Source organism: Haliotis cracherodii, unplaced genomic scaffold (assembly GCF_022045235.1).
Source record: "Haliotis cracherodii isolate W230 unplaced genomic scaffold, xgHalCrac1.p SCAF_2, whole genome shotgun sequence".
NCBI classification, from domain to species: Eukaryota; Metazoa; Mollusca; class Gastropoda; order Lepetellida; family Haliotidae; genus Haliotis; species Haliotis cracherodii.
Genome location: NW_027266275.1, coordinates 10130954 through 10157330, shown reverse-complemented (window position 1 = coordinate 10157330; position 26377 = coordinate 10130954). Strand labels below are relative to the sequence as shown.

At 42.8% G+C, this 26377-nt stretch overlaps 1 protein-coding gene across 5 annotated transcripts in view; it reads left to right on the top strand.

Annotated features, from left to right (window-relative positions):
* Positions 1–26377, top strand: part of LOC139469752 (regulator of G-protein signaling 7-like) — a 110068-nt gene that overhangs the window by 58290 nt on the left and 25401 nt on the right. For all 5 annotated transcript variants that reach the window (XM_071252034.1, XM_071252033.1, XM_071252031.1 and 2 more), the window contains exon 10: positions 206–319. In XM_071252034.1, the coding sequence (XP_071108135.1) occupies positions 206–319 (114 nt within the window). The remainder of the gene's footprint in view (positions 1–205; positions 320–26377) is intronic.

Genomic DNA, 26377 nt, shown 5'->3' with positions numbered 1-26377 from the left:
CCTGAACTGAGAATATCAAACACTGATGAAATGTGGATCTATTTGATATGCTGTTGGTTATCATTACTGTTAGATGATTCGATACATTGCAGCATAAATTGTCTGGAACATACTAATAAGGTTACTGTATCATGGGAAATTATTTGAGATAAGAACTGATAATTTAATTGAGGATTTGGACCACATTTTGTTTTTGTGTTTTCAGCTATGCCCACAGACACGAGCAGTATCAAGACAACGACAGTTTCCTTACTGCAGTGTTGCCCTCCAACCCATGGATATCGGAAGACACCACTTTCTGGGAGCACTGTGATGACTAGTAGGTTCAACATACTCCATTCCCTCCTCATCCCAAGTTATCTCCCTTTAAGAATGAGGTACTGTGGTTGTTTGCCAATGTGCCATGTCGGCATGAGAGCCCGGACACAGTTGATTTTATATATTGTTGAAATAACTCTGCTGTTACAATGCATTAGCTTTCTGATTAAAAGCAGGCAATATCTTTCCAGTTTACCATGACTGGATAACAAATTATCAGATGAATGTTGATAGGAAAGTAAATTTCAACAACTTTGATGCAAACTGACCCCATTTAACATCAGGAAACAATACTCATGATCCATCTTCCCAAAGCAGGGGGATTAACTGACTGTAATAGTCCAGTTTCCATCCTTGCCGAATGAGGCTTGAATTTCTGGGTTTGATCATAGCGCCACCAGTGGCTACCACAATTCCCTGTGCAGAGTTACATCCCTTAGTTATGCCAAGATCCTATGATCATAGTTTTCAAATCCCAGATTTGTCCTGATTATGATCAATGGTCTGTCAAAGCCACACCCAAACTCGTCCATTTCACCAAAGTTTTAAGTTACGTTAAGACCTGCTTCACTTAAATCTTTCCTCTAACATTAAGCGACCGCCTCCGTGGTCTAGTGGTAGAGCGTCCACCCAGAGAGCGGAAGGTCTGGGATTCGATCCCCGGCCACGTCATACCAAAGGACGTTAAAAGATGGTACTTGTTGTTACTCTGTGTGGCGCTTGCCATTAAGGGGCTAAAACAAGGACTGGTCGGCTCGGAGTCAGTATACTGTGTCTGAATGGGGTATCCATGTTAAACTGCGGTATGGTATCTCAGTGTGCTAGCACTATATATCGGCATCAGTCCAGACTAGTACAAGCAGCCACACACACACGTGCATGCACGTCTCTATATAAGTGCAATAATCTTAGACGCGACGTTAAACCCCATTTCACCTCACCACATCTAACATTAAGCTGACACACACTGATATAACTGAAATACTAGGTAAAGCCAATTCACACAGTTGGTTTGTGAACGCTTGTTTGGGTCAATTTTATATTTAGCGGGCTTCATTTAAGTGGTAAAGGGAAGTAATTCATTTTTGTTCGTATCACCATGTGCAAAAGACTGTGGAGGTCACTTACTTTTAGGACTGCAGAAAATGTCATCTGTGTCATAGTAGAGACACAGTGGCAAAGCGTTCAAGGGCGTCACAACGCAGTTGTGTGCCTTTGCTGTGCCAGGATTCGCTTGTCCTTTTATAATTCTCGCATTTACACTGTATTGGTTCTTTCTGGAGCTTGTAGTTGATTTACTCACTCATGCAAATGATCACATGTCTGGTTGTAACCCCCCTTGTCTCACATTTTTTTTTACATTTATGACCAATATTTGTACTACCTCCATGGTCAAGTGGAAAGTGCGTCTGCCTGGAGAGCGGAAGGTCAGGGGTTTGATTCCCGCCGCAACATACCAAAAGATGTTAAAAGCTCGTACTTGTTATAATGCCTGGTGCTCGGCATTAAGGGGTATCTTGAACTTGTCAGCTTGGAGTCACTACACTGTGTCTGAGTGGGGTATCTAAGTTAAAACTGCGGCATGTCAATGCTGTAATCTTGAAGTCGACTTTAAAGCCCATCCCAAATCACCTGTGACCAGTTTTGTGCGCATCAATACTGATGATGACATATATCCTCAACCCTTAGTTTGGAATCACACCACTATTTTATTACATCATCGAATGGCTCCTTATTAACACAAAAAGTGTGTCAAAACACTTTTTATCATTCCGCCATGACAGAATGATGAGATCTTATTGGTTCACGTAATATTGATGAAATACTATGTATTCCCGCCTTGGAGGGAAATAAATTTCTCAGCAGGAGAATATATCCTTTATACCCCGCCATGAACAAGACAGGCTGCACATGGATTTCTGAGTGGGAAAATAAATTCCACATACCAAACTTTAAAGTGAAAAGTTCCACACTTTTCCCGAGTCAATGAAAGTCACTTGACATAGCACAAGTTAACCTCAGCTTAATCGAACAGCTGTTTTGAATTTGTTTTTATTCTTTTACAATGTCATATTAAAACATGTTGGTAGGATAAATTTGCATTTGCTTTTCGGCAGGATGCATAAAACCACATGTCCCCAGGTGATACTGCTACAACTTGTAATGTCAACGAACCAAATGGATTTGAAAAGTTCAAATTATTATTGAGACATCCAATAGCAACTGATTTGTGTAATTTGTAAGGATTTCAAATAAGGTATCTTTAACAGGGTGTACTCTTGGGTTATTGGACAGGCGTATAATAGAGCCACACAATAAGAAAGTCAATATTCAAATTGACACAATATTCTGTTTGTCTCTTTCGAGTCGTTGGGTTTAAGTTTGATTTCTAATCATTTTATCATATACCTGCTGCATTTCAGTGTCTTGTTTTGTTTCCTGGAGCATTGTTTTGTGACAAAATGTTCAACTATTGTCATCTCTGTCATCACAAGCTGAGAGTGCCGAACTGATCCCATGTTTATGCATACTGACTATAGCAGAGATGAGTGCAATGAAAACTGGGCTTTAAGTAACATTAAGAACATCTAGTACATATTGTTCTTGTGGTTATATGAGTATTTGATGAACTTTGGTATGTATGGCCATTGTCAGTATCTGTTCTTTAAACTCAAATGATGTTTCTGTTGAAAATCAAATACTGGTTGGGTGTTCTCATGTTCTGCATACAGAGGCAACCTACATGCAATATTCTTCAGTCATACGCTGTGACCACCATCAGTACCAGTTCTGGTGCTCCATCTATTGAGGAAACAACTTACATCCCGGATGTTGATGCTGTCTGCTGAGTGAATCTGCAGTATTACAGAAATGACCGACTGTTTAAAACTTGTTTGTTTGTTTGTTTGTTTGTTTGTTTGTTTGTTTGTTTTGTTTGTTTGTTGCTTAACGCCACACTCAGCAGTATTCCAGCTATTTGACGGCGGTCTGTAAAATAATCGAGTCTGGACCAGACAATCCAGTGATTGACATCATGAGCATCGATCCACGCAATTGGGATCGATGACATGTATCAACCAAGTCAGTGAGCCTGACCGCCCGATCCCGTTAGTCGCCAAAACAAACAATGTCAGGTGCTGCTCCCTGCAGTCACTGATCAGCTCAGTCAGATAGTCAGGTGCTGCTCCATGTATACACTGATCAGCTCAGTCAGATAGTCATGTGCTGCTCCATGTATACACTGATCAGCTCAGTCAGATAGTCATGTGCTGCTCCATGTATACACTGATCAGCTCAGTCAGATAGTCAGGTGCTCCATGTATGCACTGATCAGCTCAGTCAGATAGTCAGGTGCTCCATGTATGCACTGATCGGCTCAGTCAGATATTCAGGTGCTCCATGTATGCACTGATGAGATATTCAGGTGCTGCTCCATGTATACACTGATCAGCTCAGTCAGATAGTCAGGTGCTGCTCCATGTATACACTGATCAGCTCAGTCAGATAGTCAGGTGCTCCATGTATGCACTGATCAGCTCAGTCAGATAGTCAGGTGCTCCATGTATGCACTGATCGGCTCAGTCAGATATTCAGGTGCTCCATGTATGCACTGATCAGCTCAGTCAGATATTCAGGTGCTGCTCCATGTATACACTGATCAGCTCAGTCAGATAGTCAGGTGCTGCTCCATGTATGCACTGATCAGCTCAGTCAGATATTCAGGTGCTCCATGTATGCACTGATCAGCTCAGTCAGATATTCAGGTGCTGCTCCATGTATACACTGATCAGCTCAGTCAGATAGTCAGGTGCTGCTCCATGTATGCACTGATCTGCTCAGTCAGATAGTCAGGTGCTCCATGTATGCACTGATCAGCTCAGGCAGATAGTCAGGTGCTCCATGTATGCACTGATCAGCTCAGTCAGATAGTCAGGTGCTGCTCCATGTATGCACTGATCAGCTCAGTCAGATAGTCAGGTGCTGCTCCATGTATGCACTGATCAGTTCAGTCAGATAGTCAGGTGCTCCATGTATGCACAGATCAGCTCAGGCAGATAGTCAGGTGCTCCATGTATGCACTGATCAGCTCAGTCAGATAGTCAGGTGCTCCATGTATGCACTGATCAGCTCAGTCAGATAGTCAGGTACTGCTCCATGTATGCACTGATCTGCTCAGTCAGATAGTCAGGTACTGCTCCATGTATGCACTGATCAGCTCAGGCAGATAGTCAGGTGCTCCATGTATGCACAGATCAGCTCAGGCAGATAGTCAGGTGCTCCACGTATGCACTGATCAGCTCAGTCAGATAGTCAGGTGCTGCTCCATGTATGCACTGATCAGCTCAGTCAGATAGTCAGGTGCTGCTCCATGTATGCACTGATCAGTTCAGTCAGATAGACAGGTGCTCCATGTATTCACAGATAGATGAGCATTTGTAGGTATAGCATTGCACCAGCAGCTAATGTTAACTGGTTAATTTTTTTTGGGTGTTTACCAGGGATCCGGGAACAATTTTTTGGCAATCGGACATTTGCATTTTGGTCATGCCCACCTCATAATCTGAGATACTGAATGTTCAAGCATGAATAAAAAGAATAAACTCAAGTGTCACTTTCATGAAATATATACATGATGTATACAATTTATTAACAATTCAATGACACACAAGATCTATCAGGATGTAGGTTGTGCTAACTTGGCTATTGAACGGTTTCCATTATATAACCGGCGGTTGCGTCTATCCTCCCAGTGGGGCATCGTCGGTGGTGGGGTCAAAGTCCGTCAATTAGGTACAGGCATAAGTCTGTCCAGTGTCTCCGTCAGCACTGTTTACCCATGGCATTATTTTCGATGTTTATTACGAAACTGGTTTATCTTAATTCCTACCTATGATAGATGACAGTTACTAGTTAACAGAGCTGAAGGTCGCACATGAACTATTCCTAGCTGGGCGCAAGGATGTGTTGACACATGGTTATTGAGTGTTAAATCAATGCAACTTGTTAATGTCTCACAGTGCCAGTGATGGCATTGTTAGAACTTGTAGTCACAAATAGCAAAATCTAGGTTTATTCACACCCAAGTAAATAGAACGGAAGATATAAACATTTGTTTCCCAAGCACAGGTTACCATGGTAAACAAGAGTTTGTCTTTGATTGGTTGCCAGTGGAGTCGCTGTCTGTTTTATTGACCCAGTGTGCCACTCTTGAAGTAATGGGGATAAAGAGATATGGCCATTTTTCAGTCTCCCTTTGTTGATATAAGTGAGACCAAACTTTGCATAGGAAGAAACGTATTGTTAAGTTGTTTGAAACATGAATGTATTATGACCATATTGACTTGGGCGTCGCTACCCATATGCTGAGCTGCCAATGATCGAGGAAGGTGGTCATGTTGGAATCGGATGGATGTGTTTGTGTCTTTGGTCGGAAATAATTAGAAATTGGAAGGAAGGATTTTATTAATCGTCTCGTGAAAAGTCAATAACGTGTGACCTGTGTAAGTAGAGACATTGATTAAAACTGTGTGGACCTGTCACATGTACACTAATAAATTGGAATATTGACGGTTCATAGAGGATTGTATGCATGGCAGTGAGACATCTTCAAAATGGACGCAATTTATGACAGGATGTGTAAGATAAACGAGATTAGTGTCTTCAAATGAGTGAAAATGTTTATGACAAGAAGTGTTTCGGTTCTATGAGGTAAGGATATATCAAGTGTCTTCATGTTAGATATTGGATAATCAATGGCTGTTTGAGGATGTCATCACAGGAAGTTCATGGATCAGTGCAGGTAGCCTTCTAATGGTGGTCTAATTGAGTGTTCCTGCTAATAGTGATCTTATCGTGTGTTCCTTCTAGAGTGATCTTATCGTGTGTTTCTTCTAATGGTGGTCTAATTGAGTGTTCCTGCTAATAGTGATCTTATCGTGTGTTCCTTCTAATGGTGGTCTAATTGAGTGTTCCTGCTAATAGTGATGTTATCGTGTGTTCCTTCTAATGGTGGTCTAATTGAGTGTTCCTGCTAATAGTGATCTTATCGTGTGTTCCTTCTAATGGTGGTCTAATTGAGTGTTCCTGCTAATAGTGATCTTATCATGTGTTCCTTCTAATGGTGGTCTAATTGAGTGTTCCTGCTAATAGTGATCTTATCGTGTGTTCCTTCTAATGGTGGTCTAATTGAGTGTTCCTGCTAATAGTGATCTTTTCGTGTGTTCCTTCTAATGGTGGTCTAATTGAGGGTTCCTGCTAATAGTGATCTTATCGTGTGTTCCTTCTAATGGTGGTCTAATTGAGTGTTCCTGCTAATAGTGATCTTTTCGTGTGTTCCTTCTAATGGTGGTCTAATTGAGTGTTCCTGCTAATAGTGATCTTATCGTGTGTTCCTTCTAATAGTGATCTTATCATGTGTTCCTTCTAATAGTGGTTTTATCAATTGTTCCTTCTAATAGTGGCCTTATGAAGTGTTCCTTCGAATCGTGGTCTTATCATGTGTTCCTGCTAATAGTGATCTTATCGTGTGTTCCTTCTAATAGTGGTTTTATCAAGTGTTTCTTCTAATAGTGGTCTTAGAAGTGTTCCTTCTAATAGTGATCTTATCGTGTGTTCCTTCTAATAGTGGTTTTATCAAGTGTTCTTAGAAGTGTTCCTTCTAATAGTGGTCTTATCAAGTGTTCCTTCGAATCGTGGTCTTATCCTGTGTTCCTGCTAATAGTGATCTTATTGTGTGTTCGTTCTAATAGTGGTCTTATTGAGTGTTCCTTCTAATAGTGGTCTTATCAAGTGTTCCTTCTAATAGTGGTCTTATCAAGTGTCCCTCGAATCGTGGTCTAAGAGTGTTCCTTCTAATAGTGGTCTAAGAGTGTTCCTTCCAATAGTGGTCTTCACTACGTGTTCCTTCTAATAGTGAAGAATGTTGATGGTAGGTTTATGTTATATATCCCTGTTCAGAGAACCTTGAAGGTAGGTTTATTTTGTGACATCCCTGTTCAGAAAAACCTTGAGTCTATGTTGATATTGATATGTCCCAGTGTTCAAAGAACCTTGAGGGTAGGTTAATGTTGTTATATCCCTATGTCCAGAGAAACCTCGAGGGTAGGTTAATGTTGTTATATCCCTGATCAAAGAAACCTTGAGGTAGGTAAATGTTGTTATATCCCTGATCAGAGAAACCTTGAGGTAGATAAATGTTGTTATATCCCTGATCAGAGAAACCTTGAGGGTAGGTTATTGTTGTTATATCCATGTTCAGAGAAACCTTGAGGGTAGGTAAATGTTGTTATATGCCTATTCCAAGAACCTTGAGGGTAGGTTATTGTTGTTATATCCCTGTTCAGAAAAACCTTGAGGCTAGGTTAATGTTGTTATATCCCTATTCCGAGAACCTTGAGGGTAGGTTATTGTTGTTATATGCCTATCCCGAGGACCTTGAGGGTGGGTTATTGTTGTTATATCCCTGTTCAGAGAAACGTTGAGGTTAGGTTATTGTTGTTATATCCCTGTTCAGAGAAACCTTGAGGGTAGGTTATTGTTGTTATATCCCTGATCAGAGAAACCTTGAGGGTAGGTTATTGTTGTTATATGCCTATTCCGAGAACCTTGAGGGTAGGTTATTGTTATTATATCCCTGTTCAGAGAAACCTTGAGGGTAGGTTAATGTTGTTATATGCCTATTCCGAGAACCTTGAGGGTAGGTTAATGTTGTTATATCCCTGTTCAGAGAAACCTTGAGGGTAGGTTATTGTTGTTATATCCCTGTTCAGAGAAACCTTGAGGTTAGGTTATTGTTGTTATATCCCTGATCAGAGAAACCTTGAGGGTAGGTTATTGTTGTTATATGCCTATTCCGAGAACCTTGTGGGTAGGTTATTGTTGTTATATGCCTATCCCGAAAACCTTGAGGGTGGGTTATTGTTATTATATCCCTGTTCAGAGAAACCATGAGTGTATGTTAATGTTGTTATATCCCTGATCAGAGAAACCTTGAGGGCAGGTAAATGTTCTTATATGCCTATTCCGAGAACCTTGAGGGTAGGTCATTGTTGTTATATCCCTGTTCAGAGAAACCTTGAGGGTAGGTTAATGTTGTTATATCCCTGACCAGAGAAACCTTGAGGGCAGGTAAGTGTTGTTATATCTATTCCGAGAACCTTGAGGGTAGGTTAATGTTGTTATGTCCCTGGTCAGAGTTAGAGGAATCTTCTGATTGGTATGGCAGTACACATCAGCTCTTTTAAGGCAGTCCTAATCCCATGGGGTTGCCTGCTGTTGTCATACACAATGGTTGACCATTACAATTGATTACACTACAATTGTCTCTCTGGACATATTTGTGGAGAAAGCTCATTGTTTTGTGACAGTTTGTAGTCACGCATCATGGCGGGTCTGATGACGTCATCATTGATTGGAATGACGAACAAATCAGGGAAAATGTGTCTTCATTACTTAACTGGGAGCAGGAACAGACTTGATTAACACTTAAATGAGAATGGATGTTTTCCAACATCAATAACTTGCATGTAAGGGTTTCAGGGGAGAATTTCTTAGTTGTTGATTGCTAAATATTGGTTTTGATATGATGTGCTTCTGTGATCAGTTGATGGGACTATTTGAATGAGAACATGTGTTCACCTGCATGGGATTTCTTATGGATATAAATCATTGTTGATAATGTTTTCATGGCCAGGTTCTAGTAACTTATGGATTGATTTTCTTGAAAGATAGTAAAATAGATATTTGGACAGAAAAGGCAGGATGGATGAACGTGATAAAAGGATGTAGTTGCAGTTTCTGTACTGAACAAAAACCATTCTGGATCATAAACATATTTGGGATGTTTTTTTGAAATTGTAACAAAAGTATATTTCTGGATGTAATCGTAGTACAGAAAGTCAGCTTTGGTTCATCGTCTGGTTTCTCAGTGTTATTTTACATGAAGTATAATATGTTTCATATTGGGAATACTCAAGCTTCTTGTTAAATTTACTCATATTTTTGTGGAAAAGTTTTCCTTTTTTAATTGAAATAACATGAAAGCAGGAATGTTTAGCACTTTTGCCACTAGCCCTAAGCCCGAGTCTGTTCGGTCTAGTAAACTCAGTTAATAATAGTTCATATGATAACACTAAACTCTGCTGAAATGATGCCTTTTGCCATGTTCTGGCTTGTGGACTTAATAGTGTTTTGTACCGATTGTTAAGTTATATAATGATTTGTTATATTTGTTTTCTCCTTCCATATAAGGTTTTCTGTTGTTTCTATGAAGAAAGTTTAAGTGATTGAAGGTTAGCCTAATTAATTTTATACTGATGAGTTTCCAGGAACACATGTCAGATACAACTATCATATCTAATTTGCTAATTGGAAAGTAGTATCTTCCCACTCATTCTCTTTCGTATAATGCAGCATGATGCTACACAAGACTGTGACTTTGTATCAGTGAAGATGCTGTCGGAGCTGGTTTCTCCTTTCATGACTTTCTCCTGCATGGGACCTGTACCTTCTTTCTCCAGAACAGTTTAGATTTAGCTGTTCCATATCACGACTGTCGACATGATGATGATGATGATCATGATGCTGGAAACCACTGTATGAAAAGGCTCAATGACAGTTGAATAGCAATTTTGAATTTCAAAAAGAAGACAGAAATTTGCACAAGATGTATGCAGTGTGTCCATGATGGATTAAGGAACTGATCGGATTGTGTCTTCATGACAACTGATGTTGGGATATTGAGACCCTGAGGTGGATGCAAATATGAAAATGTACCCAGTGTGCTGTGGATGTTCTATGTAAGTGTTGCATAAAACAGTTATTCTCATTTCTTCAGTCCCGTGACGATCCGGGTTTGAATAGGTCTTCTGGAACCCTCATCATAAGAGACAAATATGCTTGTCGTAAGAGGCGATTAACGGGATCAGGTGGTCAGGCCTGCTGACTTGGTTGATGCATGTCATCGCATCCCAATTGCGTGGATCGATGCTCATGATATTGAGACTATATTGAGACAAATATGAAAATGTACCCCATGTGCTGTGGATGGTCTATGTAAGTGTTGCAGAAAACGTTTCACTTTTTTCTTGAGGGTTTGAATTGAAACTGCACTACTGTTTACACACAGAGAAGCATGAGACCATATTTTTTCTTTTTCAGTGTCAACTTTTGAAAACTCACATCCAATACAGGAAATTTATGAATAAAAAAAAATTCATTCTGTATTTATGCGTGTAGGTGATGTTGATATTATAATCCATATCAACCCGCAGATATCGAATTTTGTGTCAAATAAATATTTTTGAATGATAAATTTGCCAACTAAGTAATGCTGCCTGCTGTTTCATTTTTTAAGATTTATTGACACAGGTACACTTCCTCTTTGATAATGTCACTCAATCAATTTAATAATAAAGTATCATTTTCATTTAAGAAAAAACAAATATTGATCTTTTATATTATTCATTGTTCCTCCTTCTGTTTGTGAATGAATCAGATTTGATGCAATACATGCCATAGTCAGTATTTCTGCTTTTATCCTTTCCTGGACCTGGTCAATACTGATAGTGTTTATTCAGTATTGATAGTTTAAGTAAAACCTGGACTGGGTCACTAAGGAGTGAGTGTGTTTATTCATGCTATGAGTAAAACCTGGACCAGGTCAATAAGGAGTGAGTGTGTTTATTCATGCTATGAGTAAAACCTGGACCAGGTCAATAAGGAGTGAGAGTGTTGATTCAGTCTATAAGTAAAACCTGGACCAGGTCAATAAGGAGTGAGAGTGTTGATTCAGTCTATAAGTAAAACCTGGACCAGGTCAATAAGGAGTGAGTGTGTTTATTCATGCTATCAGTAAAACCTGGACCAGGTCAATAAGGAGTGAGTGTGTTTATTCATGCTATCAGTAAAACCTGGACCAGGTCAATAAGGAGTGAGTGTGTTTATTCATGCTATCAGTAAAACCTGGACCAGGTCAATTAGGAGTGAGTGTGTTTTTTCATGCTATCAGTAAAACCTGGACCCGGTCAATAAGGAGTGAGTGTGTTTATTCATGCTATCAGTAAAACCTGGACCCGGTCAATAAGGAGTGAGTGTGTTTATTCATGCTATCAGTAAAACCTGGACCCGGTCAATAAGGAGTGAGTGTGTTTATTCATGCCATCAGTAAAACCTGGAGCTGATCAGTAGTCATCCAATCACCGCTTCAGAGAATACAGGTATTAACATGATTAGTCCATATTGGGGTAAGTACTTGTTGTCTAATCCCAGGAAAACCATGGACAGAAGGCTTGAGTCGTGATCCATGTCATTGAGGCACAGTGATACACAATCAACCAAGTCGCCAAGTCTGACCACCCAATCCTCTCAAGTCCGTTAATTCTACAAGCATGGGTTACTGTAGACCCTCCTTTCCCCCAGTTCCCACCCTATGACAAAACAGTTGGAAAAGCACCTTACTTATTGAAAGGAAGCATTGCCATCTGTCCCTGTTTCCTGGCACAAGCTGACCTAATATGATACACAATGTGTGGATAGATCCACTCACTGAGTGGACACATCCTGGTGCAACTATATCAGGCAGCCGATACCGTACATATCTGACAAGCCTGAAATCACTAACTTCCTTGCTTTTATGCAGGGCGGAATTCCATGATTTCTGCAGATTTTCTTTACATCAAGGATAATTTTCGTTATACAAGCCAATACAATGTTTGTGTAAATCATACAGTCCCCCAGACCCCGGCTAACTTTGTATAAAATCAAACATTCTCCTCCCTGTTTAATGCATGTAGGGACCAGTTGCTCCGGGAGTTCCCATGGTCCCTCGTATAGTGAAGAAATTTGATAGTGGCGATTAATAGCCTGGTTCTCTTATTGTGATGTCAGGTAATAGTCAGAACTTTTCTGTGCTCTCCTAATATTCTTAAAACAAACCTGTGATGTTGCAGTTGTTGTCTATTGTCACCAGGTGTTTATGTATTATAAATGTGTAATGTATTCTCGTCACAACATAACTGAGGTGAAGATAGTGTTGAGATTTGGTTGTGATGTAATGATAGATGATTGGATCCTCCCAATGGAATGAGCAGTGTTATTGGTTGTTGTTGTAATGTTACATTCTGTAACACTAGATCACACTTACCAAAAGCAAACACAAATACTTACTTCACTCACCCACACATACACACACCAACACCCCCACCGCCACACCCACACCCCCACACCCACACCCACCCGGCCCATCCCCTCCCACACACCCACTCACCCACACCCACACCCACCCGGCCCACCCCCTCCCACACACCCACTCACCCACACATACACACACCAACACCCCCACCGCCACACCACCTACACACACCCCAACCCCTCCCACACTCACACCCACACCCCCACACCCACCCGGCCCACCCCCTCCCACACACCCACACACCCACCCTGCAGCTGGCTTCTTGAATCACTGATAGTGATGTGGACATGGAATTTATGTATAACATTTTATCTTGTATAACAGGATCTATATTACTAGCGGGAGACATGATAAAAATAAATCTTTTTATGTTTAATTGATTTCCTAGCTGCTTTTCAGTAGGGGTGGGGGCCCGTAAAACAAAATATAAAATATGTGGCATATTGATTTATAGGTATGAAATTTATCAGACATGTCCAAATGGATGACAACTAGCATTATTTTTTATCTTACGCTTGCAAGTTTTGAAGTTCTGTTATGAAATGTCCATAAGTTTGCCAAACTGAATGAAACAGACTGGTTGTGAGTGAGTGAGTGAGTATGGTTTTACGCTGCTTTTAACAATATTCCAGCAATGACTCCTGTGAAAGAATGAGGCAGCCTGACCCCGGATTAAGTTTTTACCACAAGCTTGGGCTGTCGTTATCTGCTAAGGAAATCAGCATACTTCCAATACTTGCACATGTCCAAATATCAGAAAAACACATCTTAAAAAAACAAATCAGCCTTTTGTACCATGTTTAGTGATGTTAGAAGTCAAAACAGGCAATTGTTGAAAAGAACATCATTTAGTGCTCATTCACTCATGTGATATTTTTCAGAATTATTTGTGAAGGTTTTCCTCACTATTTAAATTACCAGTGACGTCCTGTGGGAAGAACATGTCTGTTATCACAAACTGTTCTGTAATGTGACAAATTTGAGTGTGTTTACAGCGTCAGTCACTGATATGTATTCCGCTCTGATCACTTCCCTATCTGTACAGCATAAAGTCAATGTGTGTAGTGACATGGGACCATGTGTGGAGGTCGGCTGTCTGTCACATACATCTGAACCCATGCCTCCAGCAACACATGTTGTCAGTTTACTTTTTAAGGCTCTAGAGCCTCCAGCTTCCTTCCTGTGATGTCATGCAGCTAACAGTTGGAAACTCACACCATCCAATGCTTAAACTTACACAGAACAGGACAGGGAGTGATGTTGTGGTGATGTTGTGTTTGTGTGGAGTGCCTTAGATTCCTCCAGATACTCACAGATGTTACTGACTAGGAAATGTGACTGTGTTACAGGACAATATGCTGGTAGACTTGGTGTGATTTTATAATGACATTGTTTTGTGTGGAGTGCCTCCGATTCATCCGAATAGTCGCCTGTGATGTCCTGTGACAGGAGTCACTGACTAGGACATAGGTGTTACAGGACAGAATGCTGGTAGACATCAATCAGGGACCTCTCTCAAGTGTGCTGTGATGTTGTAATGACATTGTTTTGTGTGGAGTGCCTCCGATTCATCCGAATAGTCACCTGTGATGTCCTGTGACAGGTGTCACTGACTAGGACATAGGTGTTACAGGACAGAATGCTGGTAGACATCAATCAGGGACCTCTCTCAAGTGTGCTGTGATGTTGTAATGACATTGTTTTGTGTGGAGTGCCTCTGATTCATCCGAATAGTCACCTGTGATGTCCTGTGACAGGTGTCACTGACTAGGACATAGGTGTTACAGGACAGAATGCTGGTAGACATTAATCAGGGACCTCTCTCAAGTACTGATGACTGTGATACAGTTGTATTCAAGTGTTTATGAAATCCCAGCAGGAAAGTGCAATGTTGAGCAAGCTTTCTAAAGACAAGGATGTAGCTTTATTTACTGATAGTTTATGAGAGCCATGAATCTGCTGTGAAATGTCTGGTGTTGTCTACAGACACAGGTAAGGAAATGGTAGTCAAGTCTGTTCAGTCTCATCATTTACAGTAGTCTTATAGTTGCTGAACAATTTCAGCTGTTCCGACAACCTTCAACAGAAATTACACGTAGAAATTACGTGTTGTAGGACTGTCATTAGTCCTATCGTCGCTGAACAAGCTTTTTAGACAATCTTCAATAGAAATTACGTGTTTGGGACTGTGTCAGTAGTCCTATAGTCGCTGAACAAGCTGTTCAGACAATCTTCAATAGAAATTATGTGTTGTAGGACTGTGTCAGTAGTCCTATAGTCACTGAACAAGCTGTTCAAACAGCTTTCAATAGAAATTATGTGTTGTAGGACTGTGTCAGTAGTCCTATAGTCACTGAACAAGCTGTTCAAACAGCCTTCAATAGAAATCACATGTTGTAGGACCGTGTCAGTTGTCCTATAGTCACTGAACAAGCTGTTCAGACAGCCTTCAATAGAAATTACGTGTTGTAGGACTGTGTCAGTAGTCCTATCGTTGCTGAACAAGCTGTTCAGACAGCCTTCAATAGAAATTAAGTGTTGTAGGACCGTGTCAGTTGTCCTATAGTCGCTGAACAAGCTGTTCAGACAGCCTTCAATAGAAATTATGTGTTGTAGGACTGTGTCAGTTGTCCTATAGTCGCTGAACAAGCTGTTCAGACAGCCTTCAATAGAAATTACGTGTTGTAGGACTGTGTCAGTTGTCCTATAGTAACTGAACAAGCTGTTCAGACAGCCTTCAATAGATATTACGTGTTGTAGGACTGTGTCAGTTGTCATATAGTCGCTGAACAAGCTGTTCAAACAACCTTTAATAGAAATTACGTGTTGTAGGACTGTGTCAGTAGTCCTAGGTTTGTTAATCCCTATATATAGTAGACTATGAGCACACCTATAACGAACCTATTATGAATTATTATTTGATTTATGAATGTAAAGTGCCTCATTGTCTTTGTTGATCTTTCTGACCTAGCCATGTATTAATCTCATTGGTTGACTGATACTGCTTTATGCAAATTAGATTGCCAACCTGGGACACTGAGCCAATCAATTTGTGTAAAATTATTACATGATACATTCTCGTGAACTTTGACAAAGTTCTATGTGTTGATATTTTTGTGCAAATGAGTCACGACGCAGTATGTGAAATAAAGAAATTCGAGTCACGACGCAGCACAAAGGCAAATTAACATGAGGTTTACTTAAACTTTGACCTCTATACCCTTTCAGGAGCCCCAATCGTGTAACTCGCTATCTTGACTACCGAATCAACCATTCATGCATTGTGTTATTTCTGGAGGGAGTGCTTGCTGGTCATGTTTGGTTTTCATTTCCGAAAGTCCAAGGGAGTGACAAGGGTCACTAATCCGGGAGCCTCCTGGACAGATCGGGAGGCATCACATGTTTGCAAATGCATTTTTATCCTCTGGCAAAAACATCTTTATGACTGAGATATGTTCTATTGGACTGATATTATCAACCTCAAACATCTCATAGCTGAGATATATTCTAAATGACCAATATCCTCAAAAATGTTCATAGCTGAGATATATTCTATAAGATTGATAAACTGAAACCTCTTTTTAACTGAAATATATTCTGAAGGACCGATATTCTCAAAATTCTTCATACCTGAGATATATTCTATAGGACTAATAACTTCAAACATCTTCATAAGACCCAAACAGTTTGTTTCTGTATTAAATGTACAGATTAACAAGTTTTAATGCCCAGAAATAGTTTCATCTAAAATGTTGTCAGCATTAAGTGGAGGTCAAATACACAAACTGTCAATGTGATGTCAATGTGTTCAAAATATCCCTCAATAACATGTATTTTTCCAAATATACAAAGCCCTCATTGAAATACAATTAACACCAAACCAACAGGAAGTTCAATCGAAAAGCATTTTGTCTGCTAAATCTTAGAAATGAAATTTTAGACATCAATGAACCAGATTAAATATATTGTTAGTTTCTTTAGAATTTAAGAAGATCAATACAGGAATAAGAAAGTTGTTACCTGGTCTAGTTTAATCATATTACTATCTTGTGTTTTGAAGAGGAAATAGAAGCTTGATGCATGAAGTCGGTCATTATCATATCCCCAGGAGACCACCTCCGTGGTCTAGTTGTAGAGCGTTCGCCTGGAGAGCAGCAGGCCCGGGGTTCGATCCCCTGGTTCGTCATACCAAAAGATGTTAAAAGATGGTACTTGTTGTTTCCCTGTCAGGCGCTTGGCATTATGGTCCAAGCTTTGCAATGTCCCACTAGAGTACCAGGTTTGATTCCTCACATGGGCACAGTGTTTGAAACCCGTTCTTGGTTTCCTCTGCCTTGATAATTATAGGACTTGGAGTTTGCTGAAACCTTTCTCATGAAGGACAAGGGGTGGTTGGGTGGCTGGTTGGTTAAAGTGTTGGACAAATCTAATGAACATGGCGACTTTGCAGATTTTCATACTTTGTGAGACATACTTAATCACAAATACTTGACAGAAATAGTGGAAAACAGACAATAAAGAATGATAGGCTATTAGAATTGTCACCAAAACACAAAAATCCTCCACCCATTTTATGTCTTCTTGAGTAATTTCAATGATTGAGGCAGCGCCAATCTGCCTGTTTCTGCCTTGATTTTTTTAATCAAATCATGGGGCTTTCCTTTCTGGACATCTGTTTGATTACTGTGCCCACAACGTACGCCAAGAACGAGCAACAACTGGATGATGCCTTCAGTTGCCTACTCGGGGGATTGAGCCACTCATTGTATGGGATAGGGCTGGCAATCTGATTATTTGTAATGTAATCTCTAATCTCCGAGAGGCAGCGCATGGTTTATGTTACACGAACAGGGTTAGACATAAAAAGCTAGTTACAGACATTAATTGTTATTTTGATTATTCACAATCTCAAGATCAACAGTTGTTTTATATGCTTAACAATATATGCAATGTTGCTTTTGTAGAAATGAAATAAACAACCACACATTTAGATATGTTTTGACTTTTTCTCTCTTGGAAATTGACTTCATGTGTCAAGGAAAATTGATATTTCCAACAAATTTGCAATCAGTTCTTTCAGGAGACTTTGGATTTAGGGATTTATGATAGCAAGTTATGTGTAAGATGTAGTGGTTGTACAAGAAAGATTGTCATGCATTAAGGTGATGCAGTGCAAGTAAGACCAGGATCAAGTCTATGTTACAAAGGCTCCGTTGCAGTGCATTGATTTAATTTAACATTTTATGCAGAAGGAAGAAATTGTTACGTAAGGCTTAGTGTGTCATTGTATGCAGACAAACATTAAAAGATAATTTGCAAATCCGATCCCTCTCCTTAACACATTATTGCATTTGGCATTATAAATATTTTCCATGGTTGCTATGGAAACATGGTCCGGCATGTAGACCATGTATGTTTATGTGTCAGAGTTGAAACAGTCAGAAGTATGTTTCTGAAGCAAAAAGCATTTGAAATAATTCTTTTTGGTGAGGACTGGTATTTGTAAGAATGTTATCCATCTTATCGGACTTGAAGTTGTTGACAGCATATTTCATGTGCTTGATGGTCAGTTAACAAGAGGTGTGTCTCGTCTGGAGTTTGTTCATACCTTGTTTTAGTTGTTGGAGTGGTATTGGATTCTTCTGCCCTGCCAGCTTTATGGCTCCCAGAACATTCAATAATGAGCAATTAGTTCTTACATTGATAAGTTGATGATTCGGCACATTACGCTGCAACTAGTGCAAGGCCATTGATGTATCCAGGGACAGCTAATAGACATCAATGCTAGGTATGGCAGCCCATTAGTGGTGGCATTTTCAGGGACTAGTGTCCTTGCACTGAAATTATCTCCTAAAGACCTGGACCGTGTTCCACAAAGCGATCTTGGCACTATGGCTGTTGTTAGCCAGTGTTAAAGAATACAAGCATCGAAGACTTAAGGAAACACTGGGTCCCCTAAAATGGGTATTGGATGATCAGGCTCTGTGACTTGGCGCGTCATTCTGTCTGATGGCTACCATTGTTGCTTATGTTTTCAGTACTGGTTTTTGACTCTGTTGTTACCGGCTGCTGTGACATTGTTGGAATATTGCTGCAGTGATGAACAATATCACTCACCTCCTGCATGACAATAATGTTGATGCTTTATGGTATCGGTTTTTTAAATAAGTGTAGTTATTTTGTGCTGGTCATCAATGCGGCTGATGATTTCATGAGAAACAGCTGGGGAAGACTTGCCAGAGAAAGAAGATAACTAATTGATTAGATGCCAAAGATTTGATAACTAGTTGACAAGATGCGAAAGAAAGGCGATAACTAGTTGACTAATTGCCACAAAAGTCGATAACCAGGTGACTAGTTGCCAGAGGAAGGTGATAACTAGTTGACTATTTGCCAGAGATAGGCGATAACTAGCTGATTAGTTGCCAGAGATAGGTGATAACTAGCGGATTAGTTGCCAGAGATAGGCGATAACTAGCGGATTAGTTGCCAGAGATAGGCAATAACTAGTTGACTAGTTGTGAGACAATGATTGTTGACTTGTTGTCAAAGGTTGCCAGAGGAAATGAATCGATAACAGTGAAAATGTGCTCTTCCAAATGACAGTAAGGGGTGTCTAATCTACAATTATACTTCCTCAACTGTAGGTTTATCTGCTAAATATGTACTTGTTCCATTTAACAGGAAACTATGATTTGACACCAGTTTCTCAAACATTGGCTCTTCTCAGTTACTCCCTGATGTCCTGATTGTTTCATTGTCAGTTCAGACCGCCTTTGGGGGTCTAGTGGTACAGCTCAGACCGCCTTTGGGGGTCTAGTGGTACAGCTCAGACCACCTTTGGGGGTCTAGTGGTACAGCTCAGACCACCTTTGGGGATCTAGTGGTACAGCTCAGACCGCCTTTGGGGGTCTAGTGGTACAGTTCAGACCACCTTTGGGGGTCTAGTGGTACAGCTCCGACCACCTTTGGGGGGTCTAGTGGTACAGTTCAGACCGCCTTTGGGGGTCTAGTGATACAGCTCAGACCACCTTTAGGGGTCTAGTGGTACAGTTCAGACCGCCTTTGGGGGTCTAGTGGTACAGCTCAGACCGCCTTTGGGGGTCTAGTGGTAGTCCAGTGGTGCAGCTCAGACAACCTTTGGGGGTCTAGTGGTACAGTTCAGACCACCTTTGGGGGTCTAGTGGTACAGTTCAGACCGACTTTCGGGGTCTAGTGGTACAGTTCAGACCGCCTTTGGGGGTCTAGTGATACAGCTCAGACCACCTTTAGGGGTCTAGTGGTACAGTTCAGACCGCCTTTGGGGGTCTAGTGGTACAGCTCAGACCACCTTTGGGGGTCTAGTGGTACAGTTCAGACCACCTTTGGGGGTCTAGTGGTACAGTTCAGACCGCCTTTGGGGGTCTAGTGGTACAGCTCAGACCGCCTTTGGGGGTCTAGTGGTACAGCTCAGACCACCTTTGGGGGTCTAGTGGTACAGCTCAGACCACCTTTGGGGGTCTAGTGGTACAGCTCAGACCGCCTTTGGGGGTCTAGTGGTACAGTTCAGACCACCTTTGGGGGTCTAGTGGTACAGCTCCGACCACCTTTGGGGGTCTAGTGGTACAGTTCAGACCGCCTTTGGGGGTCTAGTGATACAGCTCAGACCACCTTTAGGGGTCTAGTGGTACAGTTCAGACCGCCTTTGGGGGTCTAGTGGTACAGCTCAGACCGCCTTTGGGGGTCTAGTGGTAGTCCAGTGGTGCAGCTCAGACCACCTTTGGGGGTCTAGTGGTACAGTTCAGACCACCTTTGGGGGTCTAGTGGTACAGTTCAGACCGCTTTTGGGGGTCTAGTGGTACAGCTCAGACCGCCTTTGGGGGTCTAGAGGTAGATGCAGACCGCCTTTGGGGGTCTAGTGATACAGCTCAGACCACCTTTAGGGGTCTAGTGGTACAGTTCAGACCGCCTTTGGGGGTCTAGTGGTACAGCTCAGACCACCTTTGGGGGTCTAGTGGTACAGTTCAGACCACCTTTGGGGGTCTAGTGGTACAGTTCAGACCACCTTTGGGGGTCTAGTGGTACAGCTCAGACCGCCTTTGGGGGTCTAGAGGTAGATGCAGACCGCCTTTGGGGGTCTAGTGGTACAGCTCAGACCGCCTTTGGGGGTCTAGAGGTAGATGCAGACCGCCTTTGGGGGTCTAGTGGTACAGTTCAGACCGCCTTTGGGGGTTTAGTGGTACAGCTCAGACCGCCTTTGGGGGTTTAGTGGTACAGCTCAGACCACCTTTGGGGGTCTAGTGGTACAGCTCAGACCGCCTTTGGGGGTCTAGTGGTACAGTGCAGACCACCTTTGGGGGTCTAGTGGTACAGTTCAGACCGCCTTTGGGGGTCTAGTGGTACAGCTCAGACCGCCTTTGGGGGTCTAGAGGTAGATGCAGACCGCCTTTGGGGGTCTAGTGGTACAGTTCAGACCGCCTTTGGGGGTCTAGTGGTACAGTTCAGACCACCTTTGGGGGTCTAGTGGTACAGTTCAGACCACCTTTGGGGGTCTAGTGGTACAGTTCAGACCGCCTTTGGGGGTCTAGTGGTACAGTTCAGACCGCCTTTGGGGGTCTAGAGGTAGATGCAGACCGCCTTTGGGGGTCTAGTGGTACAGTTCAGACCGCCTTTGGGGGTCTAGTGATACAGCTCAGACCACCTTTAGGGGTCTAGTGGTACAGTTCAGACCGCCTTTGGGGGTCTAGTGGTACAGCTCAGACCACCTTTGGGGGTCTAGTGGTACAGTTCAGACCGCCTTTGGGGGTCTAGTGGTACAGCTCAGACCGCCTTTCGGGGCCTAGAGGTAGATGCAGACCGCCTTTGGGGGTCTAGTGGTACAGTTCAGACCGCCTTTGGGGGTCTAGTGGTACAGTTCAGACCGCCTTTGGGGGTCTAGTGGTACAGTTCAGACCACCTTTGGGGGTCTAGTGGTACAGCTCAGACCACCTTTGGGGGTCTAGTGGTACAGTTCAGACCACCTTTGGGGGTCTAGTGGTACAGTTCAGACCGCCTTTGGGGGTCTAGTGGTACAGCTCAGACCGCCTTTGGGGGTCTAGTGGTACAGCTCAGACCACCTTTGGGGGTCTAGTGGTACAGCTCAGACCACCTTTGGGGGTCTAGTGGTACAGCTCAGACCGCCTTTGGGGGTCTAGTGGTACAGTTCAGACCACCTTTGGGGGTCTAGTGGTACAGCTCCGACCACCTTTGGGGGTCTAGTGGTACAGTTCAGACCGCCTTTGGGGGTCTAGTGATACAGCTCAGACCACCTTTAGGGGTCTAGTGGTACAGTTCAGACCGCCTTTGGGGGTCTAGTGGTACAGCTCAGACCGCCTTTGGGGGTCTAGTGGTACAGCTCAGACCGCCTTTGGGGGTCTAGTGGTAGTCCAGTGGTGCAGCTCAGACCACCTTTGGGGGTCTAGTGGTACAGTTCAGACCACCTTTGGGGGTCTAGTGGTACAGTTCAGACCGCTTTTGGGGGTCTAGTGGTACAGCTCAGACCGCCTTTGGGGGTCTAGAGGTAGATGCAGACCGCCTTTGGGGGTCTAGTGATACAGCTCAGACCACCTTTAGGGGTCTAGTGGTACAGTTCAGACCGCCTTTGGGGGTCTAGCGGTACAGCTCAGACCACCTTTGGGGGTCTAGTGGTACAGTTCAGACCACCTTTGGGGGTCTAGTGGTACAGTTCAGACCACCTTTGGGGGTCTAGTGGTACAGCTCAGACCGCCTTTGGGGGTCTAGAGGTAGATGCAGACCGCCTTTGGGGGTCTAGTGGTACAGCTCAGACCGCCTTTGGGGGTCTAGAGGTAGATGCAGACCGCCTTTGGGGGTCTAGTGGTACAGTTCAGACCGCCTTTGGGGGTTTAGTGGTACAGCTCAGACCGCCTTTGGGGGTTTAGTGGTACAGCTCAGACCACCTTTGGGGGTCTAGTGGTACAGCTCAGACCGCCTTTGGGGGTCTAGTGGTACAGTGCAGACCACCTTTGGGGGTCTAGTGGTACAGTTCAGACCGCCTTTGGGGGTCTAGTGGTACAGCTCAGACCGCCTTTGGGGGTCTAGAAGTAGATGCAGACCGCCTTTGGGGGTCTAGTGGTACAGGTCAGACCGCCTTTGGGGGTCTAGTGGTACAGTTCAGACCACCTTTGGGGGTCTAGTGGTACAGTTCAGACCACCTTTGGGGGTCTAGTGGTACAGTTCAGACCGCCTTTGGGGGTCTAGTGGTACAGTTCAGACCGCCTTTGGGGGTCGAGAGGTAGATGCAGACCGCCTTTGGGGGTCTAGTGGTACAGTTCAGACCGCCTTTGGGGGTCAAGTGATACAGCTAAGACCACCTTTAGGGGTCTAGTGGTACAGTTCAGACCGCCTTTGGGGGTCTAGTGGTACAGCTCAGACCACCTTTGGGGGTCTAGTGGTACAGTTCAGACCGCCTTTGGGGGTCTAGTGGTACAGCTCAGACCGCCTTTCGGGGCCTAGAGGTAGATGCAGACCGCCTTTGGGGGTCTAGTGGTACAGTTCAGACCGCCTTTGGGGGTCTAGTGGTACAGTTCAGACCGCCTTTGGGGGTCTAGTGGTACAGTTCAGACCACCTTTGGGGGTCTAGTGGTACAGTTCAGACCACCTTTGGGGGTCTAGTGGTACAGTTCAGACCGCCTTTGGGGGTCTAGTGGTACAGTTCAGACCGCCTTTGGGGGTCTAGAGGTAGATGCAGACCGCCTTTTGGGGGTCTAGTGGTACAGTTCAGACCGCCTTTGGGGGTCTAGTGATACAGCTCAGACCACCTTTAGGGGTCTAGTGGTACAGTTCAGACCGCCTTTGGGGGTCTAGTGGTACAGCTCAGACCACCTTTGGGGGTCTAGTGGTACAGTTCAGACCGCCTTTGGGGGTCTAGTGGTACAGCTCAGACCGCCTTTCGGGGCCTAGAGGTAGATGCAGACCGCCTTTGGGGGTCTAGTGGTACAGTTCAGACCGCCTTTGGGGGTCTAGTGGTACAGTTCAGACCGCCTTTGGGGGTCTAGTGGTACAGCTCAGACCGCCTTTGGGGGTCTAGTGGTACAGCTCAGACCGCCTTTGGGGGTCTAGTGGTACAGTGCAGACCACCTTTGGGGGTCTAGTGGTACAGTTCAGACCGACTTTGGGGGTCTAGTGGTACAGTTCAGACCGCCTTTGGGGGTCTAGTGGTACAGTTCAGACCGCCTTTGGGGGTCTAGTGGTACAGTTCAGGTTGCCTTTGGGGGTCTAGTGGTACAGCTCAGACCACCTTTGGGGGGTCTAGTGGTACAGTTCAGACAACCTTTGGAGGTCTAGTGGTACAGTTCAGACCGCCTTTGGGGGTCTAATGGTAATCGTCCGCCAAGAGAGCAGATGGTCCGGGGTTCGATCCCCAGCCGCATCATACCAAAAAGCGTTTAAAGATGGTACTTCTTGTTACTCTGCCTGGCGCTCAGCATTAAAGCCCCACCCTGACTATAAATAGCCCGCAAGGTGGCGGTGTTTCAGTTTCGAACAATGACTGACAATGTAAACACAACCGAGTGTCGGGAGAGGTTTTTTGAAAACCATACGGGAACCAGATCACCTTTGACCGTCAAACTTCGTATCAACTTGAATGACAAACCATGGATACAATAAATGGCTCCATATCTAGATTTAAGTCAATAAATCTTCTGTAGTTTTATCATAAAAAATCGAATCGATCGTGTTTGGCGTCTGCATCAATCACAGTGGGCGGAGCTTATTTACGGTTGCGCTATAAATAGCAAAGCACATGGTCATGTGTACACGTGACAGATTCGATGAATTTGTTGTCAAATTGTAATTTGGAGTATAACTTTACGGATGAACGGCAACACAACAACATTGCCGGTTAATGGAACAGTAACATTAATTAGCGACAAGATTATACATTTTTTTCGGATAATAAAGTAAATATTTGGGCATTTGTTTGGTTACTTGCATTCCAGAGCCAGGCCTATCATGTCACACAATAGCCAGATCACATTTTTAATACGTTAATTAATAAGGCTTTACAACTATTGTTTTGTAATATGCCAAATTTAAAAAAAAACTGAAGTTGCGTCAATATTTCTTACTTTGACAACAACACATCAACATGTCACGTCTATCAACATAAACTGCACAAAACCAACTGATACCAAATGTACTAAAACGCAACGAAACTAGACTAGATACTCTGACCTACAATAGACCATTCTAGATATTGTACTTGTACTTACGATAACGAAAAATCCAATGCACATATTCCAAGAAAATTTTAATCACTGATTCCATTTCTTTCACAATTTTTTTCACACATCAAAACGAGTTTAATAATTAGATCCACATGTGTCCCATGTATTGTTTGTTCGGTGGATTTGGATATAAATCGCGCACAAGTTTCAAGACACAATCTGGCATCACTTCACGTTTTGTCCACACCAATCCCGCATCCGCGCCTACGTTTAACATCCGTCTCTTCATGTCCAAGTATCTGGGATCTCTCCAAGCATTTCGTCTGTTCAGCTCTGTCCAGAAGTATTTGTAGCGCTGTTTCCGAATCGACGAATTTCTGCAATTTGGAGGGGCGCCATTCCCTAACCACGACTGCCTGTGCTGTGTCACGCATGGTTGACAAAAACAGTGAGAGCAGGCATCTTCTCCTTCAACTGGCTTCACAATAAAATCTGGCTGTGACACTGAACAACCAATACCAAGAATCGGCAATGAATTTTTCAATGTTTCTGTTGCACATGGAAGGGCGGGAAGAGGGGCGCCATCTTGTTGATTAGAGTTGGCAGGCGGAATTATGTCATCTTCAATTGGAACTTTCTCCACGAGAAAGTCATCAATGTCATAATCGAAATGACCAAAGGCTCCCCTAATCATTTCAAACAGCTCTTCTGTTAAATTAAGCGTCACACGAAAATGTTTGATGCTCATATTGAAGACGAGGTAACTTGCAAAATATTTGACAGTTGTCGTAAGCAGTCATCCAGTTTGGATGCGCGCTCGGGGCGTGGTTGCTAGGAGATCGCGTGGTCGGTCAGGGGGCATGCAACAAGTTTTAGAAAGTTATTAGAAGAAACCCACATTGGTTTCAAAAAGTCGTGCCTTATCCCATTTTTAAATTGTATATATAAATAATGTCAAATCTAGAAATAGCACGTACACCATTTTTTATTAATAATATCAACGAAAATAATTCTTTACTATAAAATGCATTTTTATTTATTATTGCATCCCGGGGTCATAACCCTGATCAGGTTGGAGTGTGTCGAAGGTCACCTTCATTCGCAAGTTTGTTTACATAACATTGATGCGAGATTGTTTTTGAATTTCAACATTTGATGCATTATCAGTGGAAAAAATGGATTTAATCAGTCCGAATAGGTTGTGTGTTTTATTCCAGACATATAGTTATTTTTCACAGTGACCATATACCGAGTATATGGTCTTTGTGTTTCAGTTCTGTGTTTGCGATCAGATCTAGAACGCACCAAAACGCACCTTACTTCGCGGACAAAATTATTAATTATTATTGTTACACGTTGTGTTAGTAGGTATTTCTGTAAGTGAATGCTATATTTCAAGACAGATTTGCTTTTGTTTATTGCTTAACTCCACACTCAGCAATATTCCAGTCATAATTATGACGCCGTTGTGGAAATAATCGAGTATGTACCAGACAATCCAGTGATTGACATCATGAGAAACACACCTCGCTTCGCGGAAAAAGTTTTTGCATATGCTCCCGCGTGCTTAGCTTACTGTGTAGGTCAAAATGTCATTTCGCTGTGAGGGGCTATTGTGACATACCAAGTCGTACTAATCGTACTTTCACAGGAAAATCGGAAA